The sequence below is a fragment of the Mauremys mutica genome, chromosome 5 (assembly GCF_020497125.1).
Source record: "Mauremys mutica isolate MM-2020 ecotype Southern chromosome 5, ASM2049712v1, whole genome shotgun sequence".
Taxonomy (NCBI): domain Eukaryota; kingdom Metazoa; phylum Chordata; order Testudines; family Geoemydidae; genus Mauremys; species Mauremys mutica.
The window spans coordinates 67,085,558-67,102,152 of record NC_059076.1 but is presented as its reverse complement, the minus strand read 5'-3'; the positions used below and the strand labels follow the sequence as shown (position 1 = coordinate 67,102,152).

At 41.8% G+C, this 16,595-nt stretch overlaps 2 protein-coding genes across 6 annotated transcripts in view; one reads left to right on the top strand and one right to left on the bottom strand.

The window, feature by feature from the left end:
• The first annotated feature begins 231 nt into the window (after positions 1–231).
• On the top strand, positions 232–3,368 carry C5H4orf46 (chromosome 5 C4orf46 homolog). The gene is made up of 2 exons (XM_045019232.1): positions 232–778; positions 1,552–3,368. The coding sequence occupies exons 1-2, from the start codon at positions 272–274 to the stop codon at positions 1,705–1,707; spliced, it is 663 nt and encodes a 220-aa protein (XP_044875167.1). The 5' UTR covers positions 232–271; the 3' UTR covers positions 1,708–3,368.
• RXFP1 (relaxin family peptide receptor 1) overlaps positions 3,342–16,595 on the bottom strand; it is an 85,191-nt gene continuing 71,937 nt past the window's right edge. For all 5 annotated transcript variants that reach the window (XM_045019231.1, XM_045019227.1, XM_045019230.1 and 2 more), the window contains 6 exons: positions 13,024–13,095; positions 9,541–9,612; positions 8,011–8,240; positions 6,268–6,678; positions 5,067–5,285; positions 3,342–4,563 (listed from right to left, as the gene is read on the bottom strand). In XM_045019231.1, the coding sequence (XP_044875166.1) occupies positions 4,262–4,563; positions 5,067–5,285; positions 6,268–6,678; positions 8,011–8,240; positions 9,541–9,612; positions 13,024–13,095 (1,306 nt within the window). In that variant the 3' untranslated portion in view covers positions 3,342–4,261. The remainder of the gene's footprint in view (positions 4,564–5,066; positions 5,286–6,267; positions 6,679–8,010; positions 8,241–9,540; positions 9,613–13,023; positions 13,096–16,595) is intronic.

The window sequence follows — 16,595 nt, the reverse complement described above, 5'->3', positions numbered from 1 at the left end:
CTGCGCGCCAGGCTACCTGCCGGGAGACGGAGTCCCGCCGAGGAGGAACTACTACAGCTCCCAGAATGCCCTGCGGGAGGAGGGGCGCTGTTCCCTGCTCGGGAAGGGTGCAGCACGGCGCATGCGCTAGCCCTTAATTAAACAAAACTGCCGGGACGCGAGAAGGCGGGGCTGTGTAATGGAACCCGCGGCCGGACGGACGCAGGCCGGAGGCGGGGAGGACCTCTGATTCCGGCATGCACTGCGGCAGGAGAAACCCATCCCTCCCAGCATGCTTTGCGGCTACCAGCGGTCTAATCCGTGTTCTCTTGAGCGTGCCGCACTGCATGCTGGGAGTAGTAGTTCAAGTGGCGCTGCGCTGCGCTGCGTGTCGGGATATTGCGGACCACATTCCCGAGCCCCGTCCTGCCCCGCCCAGCAGCACGGAAGCTGGGTTGGTCTATGCGGAGGGGGCGGGGATAGGCTCTCATGGGTCACCGGCCCTGCCACGGAGGGGGCGGGGTCGTCGCAGGCTCAGACTCCGCCCCTCGGGTGGGGGGCGGGGCTAGTGAGTTTCGCGCGCGCCGCAAAACCGGTTGATTTCGAGGGATCGTTTTGCTGCGGCCGTTCCGATCCCGAGGCAGCGACCATGGCCGAGGCGGGGCCGGTGCAGCCCGTGTCCCCCCCCGGCGCCGGGCCCAGGAGAAGCCGGAGCGGCGGCAGCAGCGGGGCGCGGCCGCTGGAGCAGCTCACGGACCCGCGGGAGCTGCTGGAGGAGGTGGAGCTGCAGATCGATGACGTGAGTCTGCCCCGTGCGGAGCCCGCCCGGCTCTGCCCCGCGCCCGGCCCCGTTAGCCCGACTGACAACGGAGCCGGCTGATGCCCATCGGCTGCCGGCGGAGCCGTGTGGTGTGACGGCTCGGCCTGCGGGGCAGGTCCTGGCTCTGCCCGTTACACCGGTGTCAGCCCCGCCGCTGTGTGGACACACACGGGCACTCCGTGTCCGAGGGGCTCGGCGGGTCCAGTTGTTTAACCCCTTTCCGAGCCACGTAAACTAAACCCCTTTAAACCGGATTATGAGTGTTGGGGGGCGGGGAAGGCATCAGCCTCCTGCTCGTACCTGTGTAGAGGAGGGCTGATTAAAGAACCTGCCTTGTAGCCCTGCCTTGGTCAGAGCACGGGGTAGCCCCCCAGCCCAGTAATTGGCCATCCAGGAACAAGAGGCAAACGCCAGACCGGCTGCATCCCCTCCCTGTATCTCTGAACACCCCCTGTGCGTTTGGTGCCAAAACTATAATGGGGTTCAAGAAAGAATTGGATAATTTCATGGAGGGCAGGTCCACCAATAGCTAGTAGCTAAGATGGGCTGGGATGCAACCCCATGCTTGGAGCGTCCCTCGCCTCTGATTGCTAGCAGCTGGGAGTGGGCAGTGGGATGGATCACTCAATAATCCCCTGTTCTGTTCACTCCCTCTGAAGCACCTGGCATTGACCACTGTTGGAAAATAAGATACTGGGCTAGATGGACCATTGGTCTAACCCAGCGTGGTTGTTCTTATGTTCTTGCTACAGGCTGCATTCTCGCTAACAAAGATCCTGGAGGCAACGTCTGCTGTGTCAGTCCAGGTAGAAGAGCTTGCAACCAAATGTTCAGAAAATGCCCGATTTCTTAAAACGTGGCGGGATCTTCTGAAGGAAGGGTATGAATCTCTGAAACCCAGTGACTGATGCTGTGCAAACACACATAGGAGGGAACCTCAAGAGGGTACCTGGGCAAGCTGAAGCTGAATCATCCCACAGCATTTTCACTTTGTTACCCTTGTCTTGTAATGCCAGGACTTGGCTCTCGGCCATGCTGGGTTAAGGAATGTCTGTATAAATGAAGACTTTTAACAACTTTTTTGTGCCTTTTTTTTTTGGATGGCTTAACAGGGCTTTTCATCAACTACCGGCCTTCAAGGAAATGTTTTGTTCTGTGCACAAGCTGTTTCTGTGGAGAAATGCCTGTTGATACTGGTGCATGCATGAACATCACTTAGACTCTGTTAAATAATAGAATAGACTGTTTTAGTTTGGCTTGGGAAGAGGGACCAAGTTTGGATTTTTAAACTGTTGGTTTCCTTGTAGTTCTATTGATTAGCAAGTACATATGAAATGTACTAAATAAATTTATTAATGTTACTTTGTGTTCAGATACTATACATAGGGAGATATCTGATACCTCTCTAATTGACCACTGTGATTCTGTAAATGAAGAATTCCCCAAGTGGTGTAATCACGTGCAGACAGCTATATTTTTTTAACCTCCCCCCTCGTCCTTCAGGAATGTATATAAGCTTGTCACTGCCAAAATAAGTCTTTTAAAATCTTGTTAATCAAACGAGACTACTTGTGAAACTTTCTGCCTTCACTTAGACCGGTATAAACTCCATCCTTACTCTGCCATTTAACAGATATTAATACAGATATAATTGAGTCTAGAACTTGGTCTCTCATTTTTAAGACTGTAGCCCAGCTCCCTCCCTACACTGACAATCATCTTAACCAGTTTTTGAATACTTTTCTACATAGTTGCATTTTTACAGATTATTTGATCACTGCAAACCCTTCTACACCTGATATTTTTTGGTATTTTGGTTACTAAACTATATTTAAAGTGCTTTATTGTGTGCTTAGATCATATTTTTTCTTACGATAGAAACTCAGCTGTATTGTGTATTAAAAGGTTGGGTTGCTATTTGAAATATACATTTCAGTTTCAATAGTATCTGTGCTAATTCTCCGTTTTCTGTAATCTTTGAGATAATAGGCTGTATTAGAACTTGTTCTGCATTTCCTCCCATTTAATGAACTAGTAGGTTTGTGATTCAAACCCTATAATCAGGCATACCATTGTAAACAAGGATCTACTAGCTAAAAGATTTTTAATTTGTGGTAAATATCTGGATCCTAGGTACTGTACCCAGAAACATATGAAATAGCAGCACTGAAATGAGTTGGGAAGCTATAGAAAAATGTAGTGATGTGCCATGACTGAATAGTCATTGATCCCTATTTCTAGGTGTCTCCCACCCTAAGAAAATCTATTTTTTTTAATCTAAAGAATAAAAGACAGAACAAATATTGAACAGCTAATTATGGCCGCTTGTTTCTTCCTCCAATCTGTCAAAGCATAGAGAAGGCTGTAAGTAGTACATGTTCTCTTACTGTTCCTTGATTATTTAGCTAATCAACTTGATGCTCTCAAAGTGGAGTAAAGGAGAGTTAATGTTGAAGACATTCTGCATTATCCAGAGTATCAAGTGAGGATGTAAAATGAAATATGGTGTGTTTACTATTTTCATCAAGGGGAAAACAGTCAGTTTGATCAGCAGATAAATCTTTATTCCAAATAAATCAATATACACAGTAGCGGAAACATGATACACATCTGTTCTGTTTTTGATTCTAACATATTTCAGAGTTTTGTAAACAGTAAAGTGTGAGTCACACTATATTTTACTTCTTGTATCTTTTAAGAAGTTGAGTGCAAACATTAAAAACATCTTTTTGCTTCTTTTAAATAAAGCTTTGAAGTGTAAATGCAGAAGAGCATTTCCTCCAGCTGTGTTATCTTGGGAACTCAGCTGGCCACAAGCCAGTTATTGAAAGTCTCCTTATCCAGTATCCCTTTCTTTCATAATATCAAAAAGTGTCTTAAAAAAAAATAAAAATCTGACATACACATATGGAGAATCTGCCTGATTGCTCCAGTTGGGATCCCCCAAAACTTAGCTCAACATTGTACCTTTTTAAAATATTCATAAATCTGAATCATTGTAGTTGGTGTCCAGTGCCTGACCTATGAGTAACTCTTCAGAAAAATATTGCAACTGACTAAAGTTTAGGAAGCTGCATAGCCATTCATAGTTAACTTTTATATTGCTAGCAATCTAGTCATCTAACAATAGACTGCATATGAATTACATTTTAGAATTTAGAAAGATACAAAGTGACAGTTTTAACCTTTTTGACTTTATCTGCCCAACCCCACAATGAAAAAAACAATTGGAGTGTTAGTGGAATTTTAATCGCATAAATATTTTTTTCCTATGGCTACTACTTCCTAAGGCTCGTCAAAAATGTATGTACTGTTAAGTTCACTCTCTGTTGTCTCTTTCTGATTTGACGACTTGGCCATCACTGATGCGAATCCGTGTTACAGCTTTTTCCTTGTTGCTATAAAACAGTGAGTCCACATCAAAGATGACTGTGCAAATTTTACTGTGACTATTCAAAACATTTATCTGTATGAATTCAGTCTTGTGGAATGCGTGGATACTGATGTTTCAAAGGAGTCTGTATAAATAGCAGGCTTTGTTAACTCTGGTGTGATCTCTTGCATTGGCCACATCTCTACCCAGATAAATGATGGGCCATATGTTTTCTGACTGCTTTTGCTTCCTATGGATTTTCCTTGTTTGTAATTATACCAAACCTGATGTATCATTTCTTTGAATGGTCGTGTGGTCAGAGTGTAGAGGAGAGGATTCAAAGCACTATTTATGGGCAGTATAAAAATCACCACCCAGGAAGTTATAGTACCTTGAGGAGGAAAAAAAAAATTTAAATATTCAAAAGTGTATATACTCAGTAACATTGTATTAGTATATAATACTTTGTGGTAATAGCAGTGTACAAATATTAACTGATATCTTCACAGGGTACGTCCATACTACCTGCCGGATCGGCGGGTAGCAATCGACTTCTCGGAGTTCGATATATCGCGTCTAGATGAGACGCGATATATCAAACTCCGAACGCGCTCCCGTCGACTCCGGAACTCCACCACCGCAAACGGTGGTGGCGGAGTCGACGGGGGAGCCGCGGACATCTATCCCGCGCCGTGAAGACGGGTAAGTAGTTCGAACTAAGGTAGTTCGACTTCAGCTACGCTATTCGCATAGCTGAAGTTGCGTACCTTAGTTTGACCCCCCCCCAGTGTAGACCAGGCCACAGTGTTAGCACTTTAGCTTTCTTTTTCTAGATGATTTTCACACAAGCCATTTAACTGAATTTTTTATTTAGAAAAGAAACAAAAAACATACCTGGTATTTCTACTTGAAGTAAAGAAAGCAATTTCAAAATAAAGATGGGAATCCAGCATAATGCATCAGTGAAAACAATGAAGAAAAACCGTTTAGCAAGGGTCATCTCTTTTTTAATATGATTCCGGATTTCAGTTGCTGTGATGGCTGTTTGGTGAACACTGTAAAACATACTTCCATAGGAAAACACAATGATGATAAAAGCTGCCAAGTTTACACCTGTTAAGAAGTTAAGGGATGTTAGTGATTTAAGACATGAATGATTATTTCCAGGCATGCAGCTTACTGGCAAATTGGGGAAGTTATAGGGCAGGTAGCAAAGGAGAATCTTTTATCCAAACTACTAGTACAACTGGAATTTAGATAGGTAGGTAGAACTTGAGTTAGACTTTATATAGGACATTGAGGTTAATGCCCCCTTACTCAAAGTATATTTATTAATTATCACTAAATAGTGAACGTTCCCTATCTAAACCATGTAGTGAATCTTGTAGGTCCGTGTTCTTTGATTTCAGCATTGCTTTACTGACATTACAACCCCTATTCCCAGATACGTTACAACCCCTATTCCCTGTAGTATCTGAGCACCTGCTAACTACTAATGAATTTTATGCTTACAACAACCCTCTCATGTCAGTATTATTCCCATTTTACAGATGGCTTATCGAGGCACAAGATAGATTAACTGACTTGCTCAAGGTCTCACAGGCAGTCTGCGACTGAACCAGGCACTGGCTCTAGATCTCCTAAGTCCTAGTGCAGTGCACAGTCCACTAGACCATCCTTTCGACCCTAGAAAGATGTGGCCTAGACAGGCAAAGGGCGGGGGCTCAATCCCTGATTAGCATATGCTCCAACCAACTGGTCAGTGACTGGTCATCACCCCATCATCAAACTAAGCAGCAAATGAGTAAGCTCGTGTATAATACTGAGATTTTAAAAGTAAATATTTTAATAAATTCATGGGTCTCATACTTTCACAGAGGGCCCATTTTCAAACATGAGTAAATAAGGTGTTCAAATCTAATTCTTGGGTGCCGATCACTGTACCTAAGTGCATAAAGTGGGCATTTATATACTAATCAGAGCATCCAAATATGGGATTTGGGCAGCCTAGTAAGGCTGCCATCTTTGTTTGAAAGTTGGGCTCCCCCTGTAGCTCCAGCGAACATATGTAAAGGAAGAAACATAACATACTTACCTAAAAAAATAACAACAGAATAAATCTGGCCTCCTGTACTTTCTGCCTGTTCTGAATGAAGAGGAAAACAGACCCCATTGGTGCCATAGTAGTTTCTGAAAAATTCCTTGTGGCTCAGTGGAATAAAAGCAACCACAAAGCCAATAACCCAGATGAGAATCAAAATGGAAATTGTCCTGCATTTTCCTGTCTTCAAACACCTAAAAGGGTAAACTATGCATATATATTTTTCCAAAGTCAGGTAAGTCAACAGTAAAACGGACACCTCTGTGGACAGAATAGCCAATGAGCCCACCAATTGGCAGTGGATACTGTCCATCCACAACTGAGCATGCTTGTTGTATTCTCCACGATATTTAACGTCAAAGGCTCCAATCACAAATAAATATATTCCCATCAGGCAGTCAGCACCTGTAGAAATAACATTTAAGAATATGAATCAATAGGGAATAATTTGGTTTATATATCTGAATTATCCTTTATTTTACAATATATATATTTTAATAATATACTTAAAGTTCTACCAGCAACTATAGTTAAGGTTATAAAATTCTCAATTCTAACTGGTTTTCAGTGACTACTGCTGCCTTTCTGAAATTTTCACCATTTGGACTGACATATTTTATTCTTGCTCTCTGCCCTAACGTGATTTTTCTTTTAAGTTCATGCAAAAAACAGTTGTTATAAAGCATGAATAAAAATAATATACATTTCTCATTATAAAAATACTTCCTGCAGCTTTTTATGAACAGTTCTAGTTCCAAAATGGCTAGAATACTGAAACTTTGTGTGCAAAGTGTTCACATTGAGTAGAAGTGTCTTTGCTAGTGTTACAGAAATTTGGTTTTGATTTGCCCAAGCTATGATCCTATGAAAAATCATATGCTAGGCATGCACAATACAGATTGCACAGAGCCTTTTGCTGAGGTCGAAAAGTTCTCAGGTAAGACAGGCCACACTCCACATGTGTGGCTGACTAAATAAGCTCCACAGTGAAAAGTAAAATATTGTGGGAGGGTTCCTGCACACTTTTCAAAGTATGCATTAGGGAGTTCCTCTCTGAGCCACCTTAGGCATGGTCAGGATTAGAGCTGTGAAAAGAAAGATAATTCCATTTTGTGGAGGATTTCAATATTTTGAAATTTGGTTTAATTATGATCTGGAACAAAAAGCAAACATTTTGAAATACTCCAAAAATGGGAAAGCCCTGGAGTCACATTCAGGGTCACATTTTCAAAGTCAATCCTGCATTTGCATACACAATCATTTGGTCATGTAAAGAACAGCATTTTCTCATGCAAACAGAAATCACAGAATGTGTGTAAAATTGAGTTTTTACAACCATTTTGTAAATTGGAATATTTAGAACACAAATCCTGCTGGTGTGCACAAATTACTATGTGCTCATAATTGTGTTGAAGCTGGGTTAATGTTCCTTTGAAAATTTGGGGCTCATTCCTGTTCTTATTGAAGACAGTAATTTGACACTCAACTTCTATGGGAGTAATATCAGACACTTGGCCTTCAGTGTTAACCCACTCTCCACAGTAACTTAAAGGTAGAATCCAACAACCTTTGTGTTGTTTGAGGTATAGCATCTTATAATTTGGCTGAACTTTCTCTCTCTTGCAATCTAGTGCTGTGGGTGTGTCACTGCTGTATAATAATAAAATTTATAGCCATACATACTAAAAACAGATTTTTATGTGTGTTTGATACCTTTGATTTGGGGGAAATACTCACAGCAGAGAGACATTATTGACATGGCATGGAGCTTGTTCTCAGATCTGATGTAAGGCCGCATGCAGATAACAAAGATATTTCCAAAGCAAGTGACAGCAGAAACAACCCAGACAAACACTCTCTGTACAGTGCTAGCTAAGAGATTCTCAAAGGATGAAATCCCATCGGTATTTGGCTTACAGCTGCGCACATGGGGGGCATATCCACAATACTGGAATTTCTTAAAATATCTGGTTGAGGAAAAAAGAAAATGAGAAAAATGTTTCACTTTGATTGTCAAATTGGTGTGGCTTGGGATACATGTTTTTCACAATAATATGGGCATTTGTGGAACACCTAGTAAAGATCCAAAGCATAAAATGTTTTCTGGTAATAGAAAACTAGTAATAAAGGATTTTGATTTTTTTGAGTACACAAAGAAATGCACAAATTCATTAATGGATTCCAAGGCTAGAAGGGACCATTGTGATCACCTAGTCTGATCTCCTGTACAATACAATAGAACTTCCCCGAAATAATTCCTAGAACAGATCTGTTAGAAAGTTGTCAGTGATGGAGACTCCACCACTACCCATGGTAAATTACTCTCGCCCTTAAAAATGTAAACCTTATTTCCAGTCTGAATTTGAAATAAACTTCAAGTCTGTATAAAACCTGTCAGGGTATGGACCGATTAGTTAGTTAATGTTTGTTAATGTTTTGATGCTAAAAAGCATTATGTATGTGTGCTAAACATTAGTAATAACAGTACTTTAAAAAAATAATTATTTTAATTGAATCCATAGCGTACACTATAAAAAGATATGATTGTGACAGAGTGCAGAGACAATAGCTAGTCCTTACTAAGCTGGGAGTTCACTATCTCTTGCCCCCCTTCCCTTTTCCCTAGTTTAATTAGGTCTGTGAAGGCATATAGGAATGTCTGCAGGGGAGTCAGAAAGCAAAGAGTATCTGTAGAAACTCAAGAGATCTATACCCAGCTGCTGAGTTGGGGTATTTCCCCCCCCCCTTTGTTTTACTTATGACAGTTTGTTTTAATTTATGCTGATAAAGGTTTGATCATTCTTGCTGATTATGGTTGTATTTTTTCATCAGCGGAAAGTGATTTGGTACATTCTGAGAGCGACAGAAACATTAATAATGGTCTATATCAGAATACATTATACATATACTAGCATACCTAAACTGGTACTATTAATATTACTTTAGATCATGTATACATCAATAAGCAAACCTAGATAGGGTCAGTACAATATCTGTTTACAAGGAACTGAACTTTGCTGTTTAGGAGATTTAATTATAATTTTAACTTTATCATTATGTTAAAATGAATCCTAACCTCCTCCCTCCATCACTTTTTCTTAATGATACTCTCAGCCTACCTGACAGCATCAATTGGTTTTTCAACTACTCAGCAGCCAGAGAGGCAGTGAATGCAAGTTCTCATATATTTCTATTTTTAAACATTCTGCACTTTGTAAAATTAAAAAAATCAAAACACAAGAAGGAAAACTGGAATAATCTACTTACATGTGGGAGAGATTTCTAAGTGGTTTGAACATCCTTCTTTGAATATTTGTAATTTCAATGCCCTCCAGGCTGCTATAACCAATATATTCACAATAAAAAAAGGCAACATAAAATCAGTGGTAAAACACAACAAGCTTATTGTGGGCACAATTGTGTAGCTTTGATTACATGAAATTATAGATGAATGAGAATTGCATCTAGTCCATTCGTATATTTGAAACTTCTGCAGTAGAAAATCTAAATAAAAAGCTAAAAAGTGAAATAAAAATAAATTACAGTTAATTCTGATAACCCCCCTGTCCTAATAGCACAAAGGAGCCTCTTTCAGTGCTCTCAGCAATGTTATCTATATTATTACTTTGCCTTTCCAAAGAACTGTTCTATTGATGTTCTTCCATTATCTCAGGGAAAATAACAGTTCTAATAATAGTATTTTAAATTCATATTGTGCCTTTCATCTCAGAGGGTCCAAAGTACTTCACTAGCTATAGTAACAACCACTGGAATTCACCCAATGACTGGCACACTGATTTGACAAAGACTGAGGAAAATCACAGAAATGTAGGGCTGGCAGGGACCTTTAGAAGTCATAAAGACCAGCTCCCTGTGCTGAGGCAGGACCAAGTAAATCTAGACTGTCCTTGACAGGTGTTTGTCTATCATATTCTTAAAAACCTTCAGTGATGAGGATTCCACAACCTCTGTTGGAAGCCCATTCCAGAACTTAACTGCCCTTATAGTTAGAAAATCATTTCTAACATCTAACCTAAATCTCCCTTCCTGCAGATTAAACCCATTTCTTCTTGTCCTGCCTTCGATGGACATGGAAAACAACGGATCACCGTCCTGTATAGAGCAGTCCTAAACATATTTGAAGACTGTTATCAGGTCCCCCCTCAGGCTTCTTTTCTCCAGACAAAACATACCACATTTTTCAACCTTTCCTCAGAAGTCAGGTTTTCTAAACCTTTCAAAATTTTGTTGCTCTCCTGTGGACTTTCTCCAATCTGTCCACATCTTTCCTAAAATGTTGGGCACTCTTTCAAAACTACCAAGGGATTTTGTTTTTATTTTTTCTTAATGTAAGAAAAAAATTGCATTAATATCTTCAACGACAATATTGTGTCACTGAAGTATAATTTCATAGTGTTATATTAACAGAATAATTACTTAATTCTTTCAGTTCAAACAGTGCAACAGTTAACTGTATAGTATGTTTTCTAAATACACACTGTCATTTTTTGATTTGGACTGAGATGGATTTGGAGCCTATCCTATAAAGATTTTAGTGCAAAGTTCACCTGAGTTCACAGCAGATCAAGCCACAGGTGAAGAACAGTATCTGCCTTAATGGTTAATAGCTGGGAGGGTCTTTTAAGGCCCTTTCCTCAGGGCTTTTTTTATTGTCCCCAGAGATTTTTTTATTGTGCTTTCCCTTCTCCTTCCCACCAACTTTCTGCTTATCTCTGGTCACAGATGCAGAAGTTTCTCATCTGTTTTCTTCTTCTTCTAACACCTCCACTTGTCCCAGTGACCCAATCACATCCTATCTCTTGATCTCCCTTATGTTCACTCTCATTCCTCTCCCTTATTCTTCTTACCACTCACTCTCCTCTAGCATTTTTCCCTTCACAACACAAACATGCTTTAGTGTCTCCCATTTGAGAAAAAAAAACCAACCTTCATCCCACTTGCCTCTCCAACTGTTGCCCCATGTCCATTCTCCCTTTCATCTCAAAGCTCACTGAACACACTGTTTACAAGTACTGTCTGGAGTTCCTCTCCTCCATCCTAGACACACTCAAATCCAGCTTCTGCCCCTTGCATGCCACGGAAACCACTCTTGCCAAAGGCTCAAATAACCTCTTCTTAGCCAAAATCTCAGAACCAGTACTCCATCCTCATCCCCCTTGACCTGTCAGTTGCCTTAGACACAATCAACCATGTTCTTCTTGAAATCTTGTCATCCCTTGGCTTCCATGACTCCTACTACTTCTCTAATTGCGCCTTCCGCTTGCCCTTACAAGGCGCCTCCTAATCCCTACTCCTACTTTCTGTGGGGGTTCCACAGAGCTCTGTCCTTGGTCTGCTTCTCTTCTCCCTCTACATCTGATGTCTGGATAATTTAATCTATAAACACAAATTCAACTATCATCTCTATGCAGACAACTCACAGATTTACCTCTCTACTCCAGGCCTGTCTCCTGTCCAGACTAAAATCCCAGCGTGTCTCTCTGACATCTCTTCATTGATGTCTAACCATCAGCTCTGGATCAATATAGCTAAAACAGAGCTCTTCATTTCCCCCCCTCAACCCCTCTTTTCTTGATCACCATGGACAACACGAACGTCCTACTTATCATTCAGGCCTATATTCTGGGTGTCATCTTTGACTCAGACCTCTCCCTTGGTGCTTACATCTGGGTTAGGTCTAAATCTTATCAAGTCTTTCTGCGTAACATCTCTAAATACAGTCTTTTCTATCACTGGAGTATGGGGTAGGTCTTTCTCAAGCTTTCCTTTGGAAACTCTTTCACTGTGTATAAATAATTAAAGTGATTAGGACATTCACATTTGCTCTATGGCCTAATGAATATTTAAGTTATGTGCAGTAGAACAGCGTCAACAGGAGAGATTGAGCATAATCTGCTCCAAAATACCTCAGACCTCCCCTGGGAAAGGGGAGACCTAAATTCAAATCTGTTCTCCACATCAAGGAGGGGTGGGGGACTGAACTGTGTCTCCCACATCCCAAGTAAATACCTTAATCACTGGGCTAAATGTTAAAGGGGGGGACATCTCCTCTTCCACCAACAGGCTTAATTGCTTAACTCTAGGAGAGGGTTCATGAGCATGAATCCCAAGCAGAGGGAGCCACCTCCCTCCAGCCTGGAATTAGGCACCTAAAGGCTTGACCACATCGTGATTTAGTGCACAACAAGCTGGGCAGTGTAAATCCACAGCACATTAGTCTGCTGTGCACTGTCGCCCCTTGGACTCTGCTACCATGCACTAGAAGATCCATTTCAAAGCATGCTAGGGAACTTTTAATGTGTGGCAGCATTGTTCACATGGAGAGTTAGTGTGCAACACACTAGTGTGCTGTGGATTTACACCCCAACATGAGGCGTGCACCAACTGTTCATCTAGAAAAGCCCTTACCTTCATGACAGTGGAATTGATTTCACCCTTTCTGGATATTTTTATATGCTATCTGGACTGACTGGTCTCTTTTTGTGCTTCAAAATTTCCCACAAAAGAAGCTGGAGAGCTCAGGAAGAAATCTGAATACCGGAGGTAATTTTTTTCAAAGTTACATCTTTGAGGGACACCAACAAATATAATAGAGGAGCAGAGGTACAAAGCACCTCATATATGGCTTGCTATTACACTTGTTTTGCAGAAACAATTTTTCTCAACAAGAATTGCAAAATCAAAAAGAAAATATCCATAACACATATATTAAAAGGACTAAATACTTACAGGGATTTGAGTTTTAGTAGGTAATCAAACTGGTTTGCTTGTATTTTCTGGATGGGGTTGTATGAAAGGTTCCTGTAAATGCAAACAGTGATAGCTAATATTATGCAGATTCCTCCTCTAAAGATAGTGTCTAGCCACATTATCCCTTTGTTTTCAATTCCTGTAATAGTGACTCATAGTAAGACAGTTACAATTGTAAATAGTGACACTCCTCTACCTACATGCGTCTGCCGAAGTGGGTATTCATCCACGAAAGCTTATGCTCCAATACATCTGTTAGTCTATAAGGTGCCACAGGACTCTTTGTTGCTTTTTACAGATCCAGACTAACATGCCTACCTCCTGATACTCCTCTACCTGACAACTTGGTAAACAAGAACAGAGAACAGCCTGATGCTTCACAAGCATGGTGTTAATACAAGAAATTTTATTCAGTGTTTTTAATTGCAGAAATATTTCAGTTGCTAAACTTTTTGGACCTTATATATTAAAAAAACTCCAAAGAATCCTTCATCATCATCATAGCAAATCCCAAAGTGGCGTCGCCTCCCTGCAGATCAAATGCCACCCAGACTTATCTCTAGCTAGGACTGCAAGATTACCAAAAAAAATAAAAGAAAAAGAAAAAAAATCACATATATTTAATACTCCTGAAGGCATGCCAAAAAAATAAAAAATGATGTGCACAACATATTTAAATTCTGCAAATTTTATTTGTTAAATAAATGTGGAGGCTCCAGCATGGCATTGGGGAGCACAGGCCACTGGCTGCACAGAGGTGGGAGATCACTGTGCAGCTCCCCCCTGGGACATGGACTCAGCAGTGAGACTGCACCCAACCCTGAGACAGCGCAAGGACCGGGTCTGCCCTAGAAACACCCCAGGACCCTGCCCCTCTGTGCCAAGTGCACCAGGTGTGGGGGAGCAGGCTCAGTAATGCAGGATCCAAGTGTGCGTGGGAGGGCTTAGTGCAGGGAGAGCCAGGTGTGGGGCAATCTGGGTGCTGGCAGCTCAATGGGGGATATGGGTGTGGGGAGGATCTGGATACACAGGGGCATGTTGAGGGGTTCTGCGTGCAATGGGACTCTGCAGGGGGGTCCAGGTGAAGGTGGTTGGGGCTCAGCAGGGAGAGGTCAGGGTGTGGGGGGATAGAGCTTGGTGGGGGGTCCGGGTGTGGGGGGGTTCAGTAGGGGGTTCAAGATGCTGGGGGAATGGGGCTCAGTGCGGTGGGGATCCATGTGCAGCTGGTTGGGGCTCAATAGGGTGAGGATCCAAGTGCAGGTGGTTTGTCGGGGTGGTCCAGGTGCAGGGGGAGTGGGGCTCATCGGGATGGGTGGTTCTGGGTGCAGGGGGTGGTGGTGAGGCTCAGCAGGAGGGTCTGGGTATGAGGGGGTCTGGATGTACGGGGGTTGAGTGGATGGGGTAGCAGCTCCATGTACAGTGATCCCTCCCCCTGCAGCCGAGGATCGATGGGTGCAGGAAGTGGGAGTGGGGGAGGAGAGAACTTGCAGAGCTTCTTTCAGCCAGGGGGAGAAATCTGGGGGTAGGTCTGACATGGCCCCAGACGCTGTGCAGGGAAAGAAGAAGTCTGGTCCTCCCCAGCCCAGCTGGGACTAGCAGCTGAGCCCGGCGCAGGGTAGGAGCCACCAGCCAGGTCTTCTCCAGTCCCATCCCCTGCCCCACAGTGATTTACCTCTCTGCTAGCTGCCCTGGGCACCCGAAACATACTGCTGGGGAAGGCAGTATGAGCGCTCTTGTGGATTCCCTTTGCTTCCATCAGAAAGTCATTTTTCTGTGGGGAAGCAAAGAAATCTGCAGGGGTCATAAATTCTGCGCATGCACAGTGGTGCAGAATTCCCTCAGGAGTAATTTAAAAAATAAGTCACAGGTTTTTTCCCCAGTCTCTAAAATGCATCTTTTTTACATGCATTTATGTGACTTGAGAAAGAAACTTGAGGGCAGTAGAATAAAATAATATAAATTAGAATCAGGCACAACCACTCTGAGTATTTATATGTATGTGTATTTGTGTGTGTGTGTACCTCACAATTTTTTGCTGTCCTCCTGATGTCCCCTACAGTGACTGCAGGAGTAATGTCTTATACCCAGTCTCTCCAGCTTTATGTGCACCACTGCACTGTGCTGGCCCTTACCAAGGACACAGTGTGAAGGGAAGACATTAAAAGAATACCTACTCCTGATTAAAGGTATTTATATAGATTTGTGATGCAACAGAATGATAATTTCATTGCGTTGCATTATATCAACACAGTTACACTGGGACCTAATATAGCTGGATACAGGATACTATACACCTTATCGTTCACCATAGAAATACATTAAAAAGGTGAATGTCAATGGGGAGGATACAAGAATAACAGTTCTCTGAGGGATCCCTGTTATTACTGCACAGTTCCTACTTATCTTCTCTAATGTGGCCCATGGTTTAACAGTCACAATTTGACCCTAAAGCAGGACTGAACAAGAAGAATCATGCTCTGAAAGTGTCTTTAAATTTTGACTCCACCCCTCTTTGGAGATAAGCAAATATGGTTGGACTCCTATAATTCCAAAGTGATTTCCACGTTTTGTAAATAAACCACCCCACAGAAATATACAAACAGGTCTGGGCACTACATTTTTGGTTAAACATCAGTCCATCCCTGCTTACATCTTTTTAATATTCCTTCACTAATTTCCTGGTGTTACTCACTTTGTGTGCCCTTTTCTCTCATTGGTCTGTCAGCCTTTTCAGAGCGGTTATGTTTTCCATGCACAAAGAACAAAACTATCTAGATTACTTCTATTTCAGATTCAGGCAACCACCACACACAGGGCCTGATCTTGCAAACATCTGCTGTTGGGTGTGATACTTGATATGGTGAATGGCTATATTGAAGTCAGGAGTCCATGAAGTCAATGGAACAGCTAATGATAGGCACTACTGTGCCCAGCAGCAGTGTTTACACATTTGGGTACAAAGATCAAACAAATATGAAGAGTGGTTTTTTATTTTGTAGTAACTTCTCTCTTGAATCTTGTTGCAGCTCTGCTGTCAAGCACAGAGGCAGATTTCTACATTCCAGGTTGTAATACATAGAAAACAGAATCATAGCAGCATAAACCACAGAAACTAATAGATTCCAGTAGAGAAAATGTGTCATTTTAACAGAAGATTTAATACTTGAGGAAAAAGTGTATTCCTAAAATATATTCTTAGGGCCAACTCCTGTCACAGGCTGAGCGCCTGTTGAAGTCCATGAGATCTCTCGTTCTAAATGGCATATTCATTTTCTGTGTGCTGAGTAATGGAATCTAGTTATTAAAAATACTAACAATATATTGGTAGAAATAATTTTAAATAATTGGTCTTTTTGGACAATCATGATACTATGCATCTTTTATGTAATTATTTTGTACATAATCTTTTTTAAAAATTGCATTTCAGACTAAGTTTGGCATTTTCAGGTAAAACTCAAATATGAACATGACTTTCTTGGTTTTGCTTCCTGGATTGGATGACTGAAGCTATAATTTCGAATGAATAATGTACAATAGCACACAGTATAAGG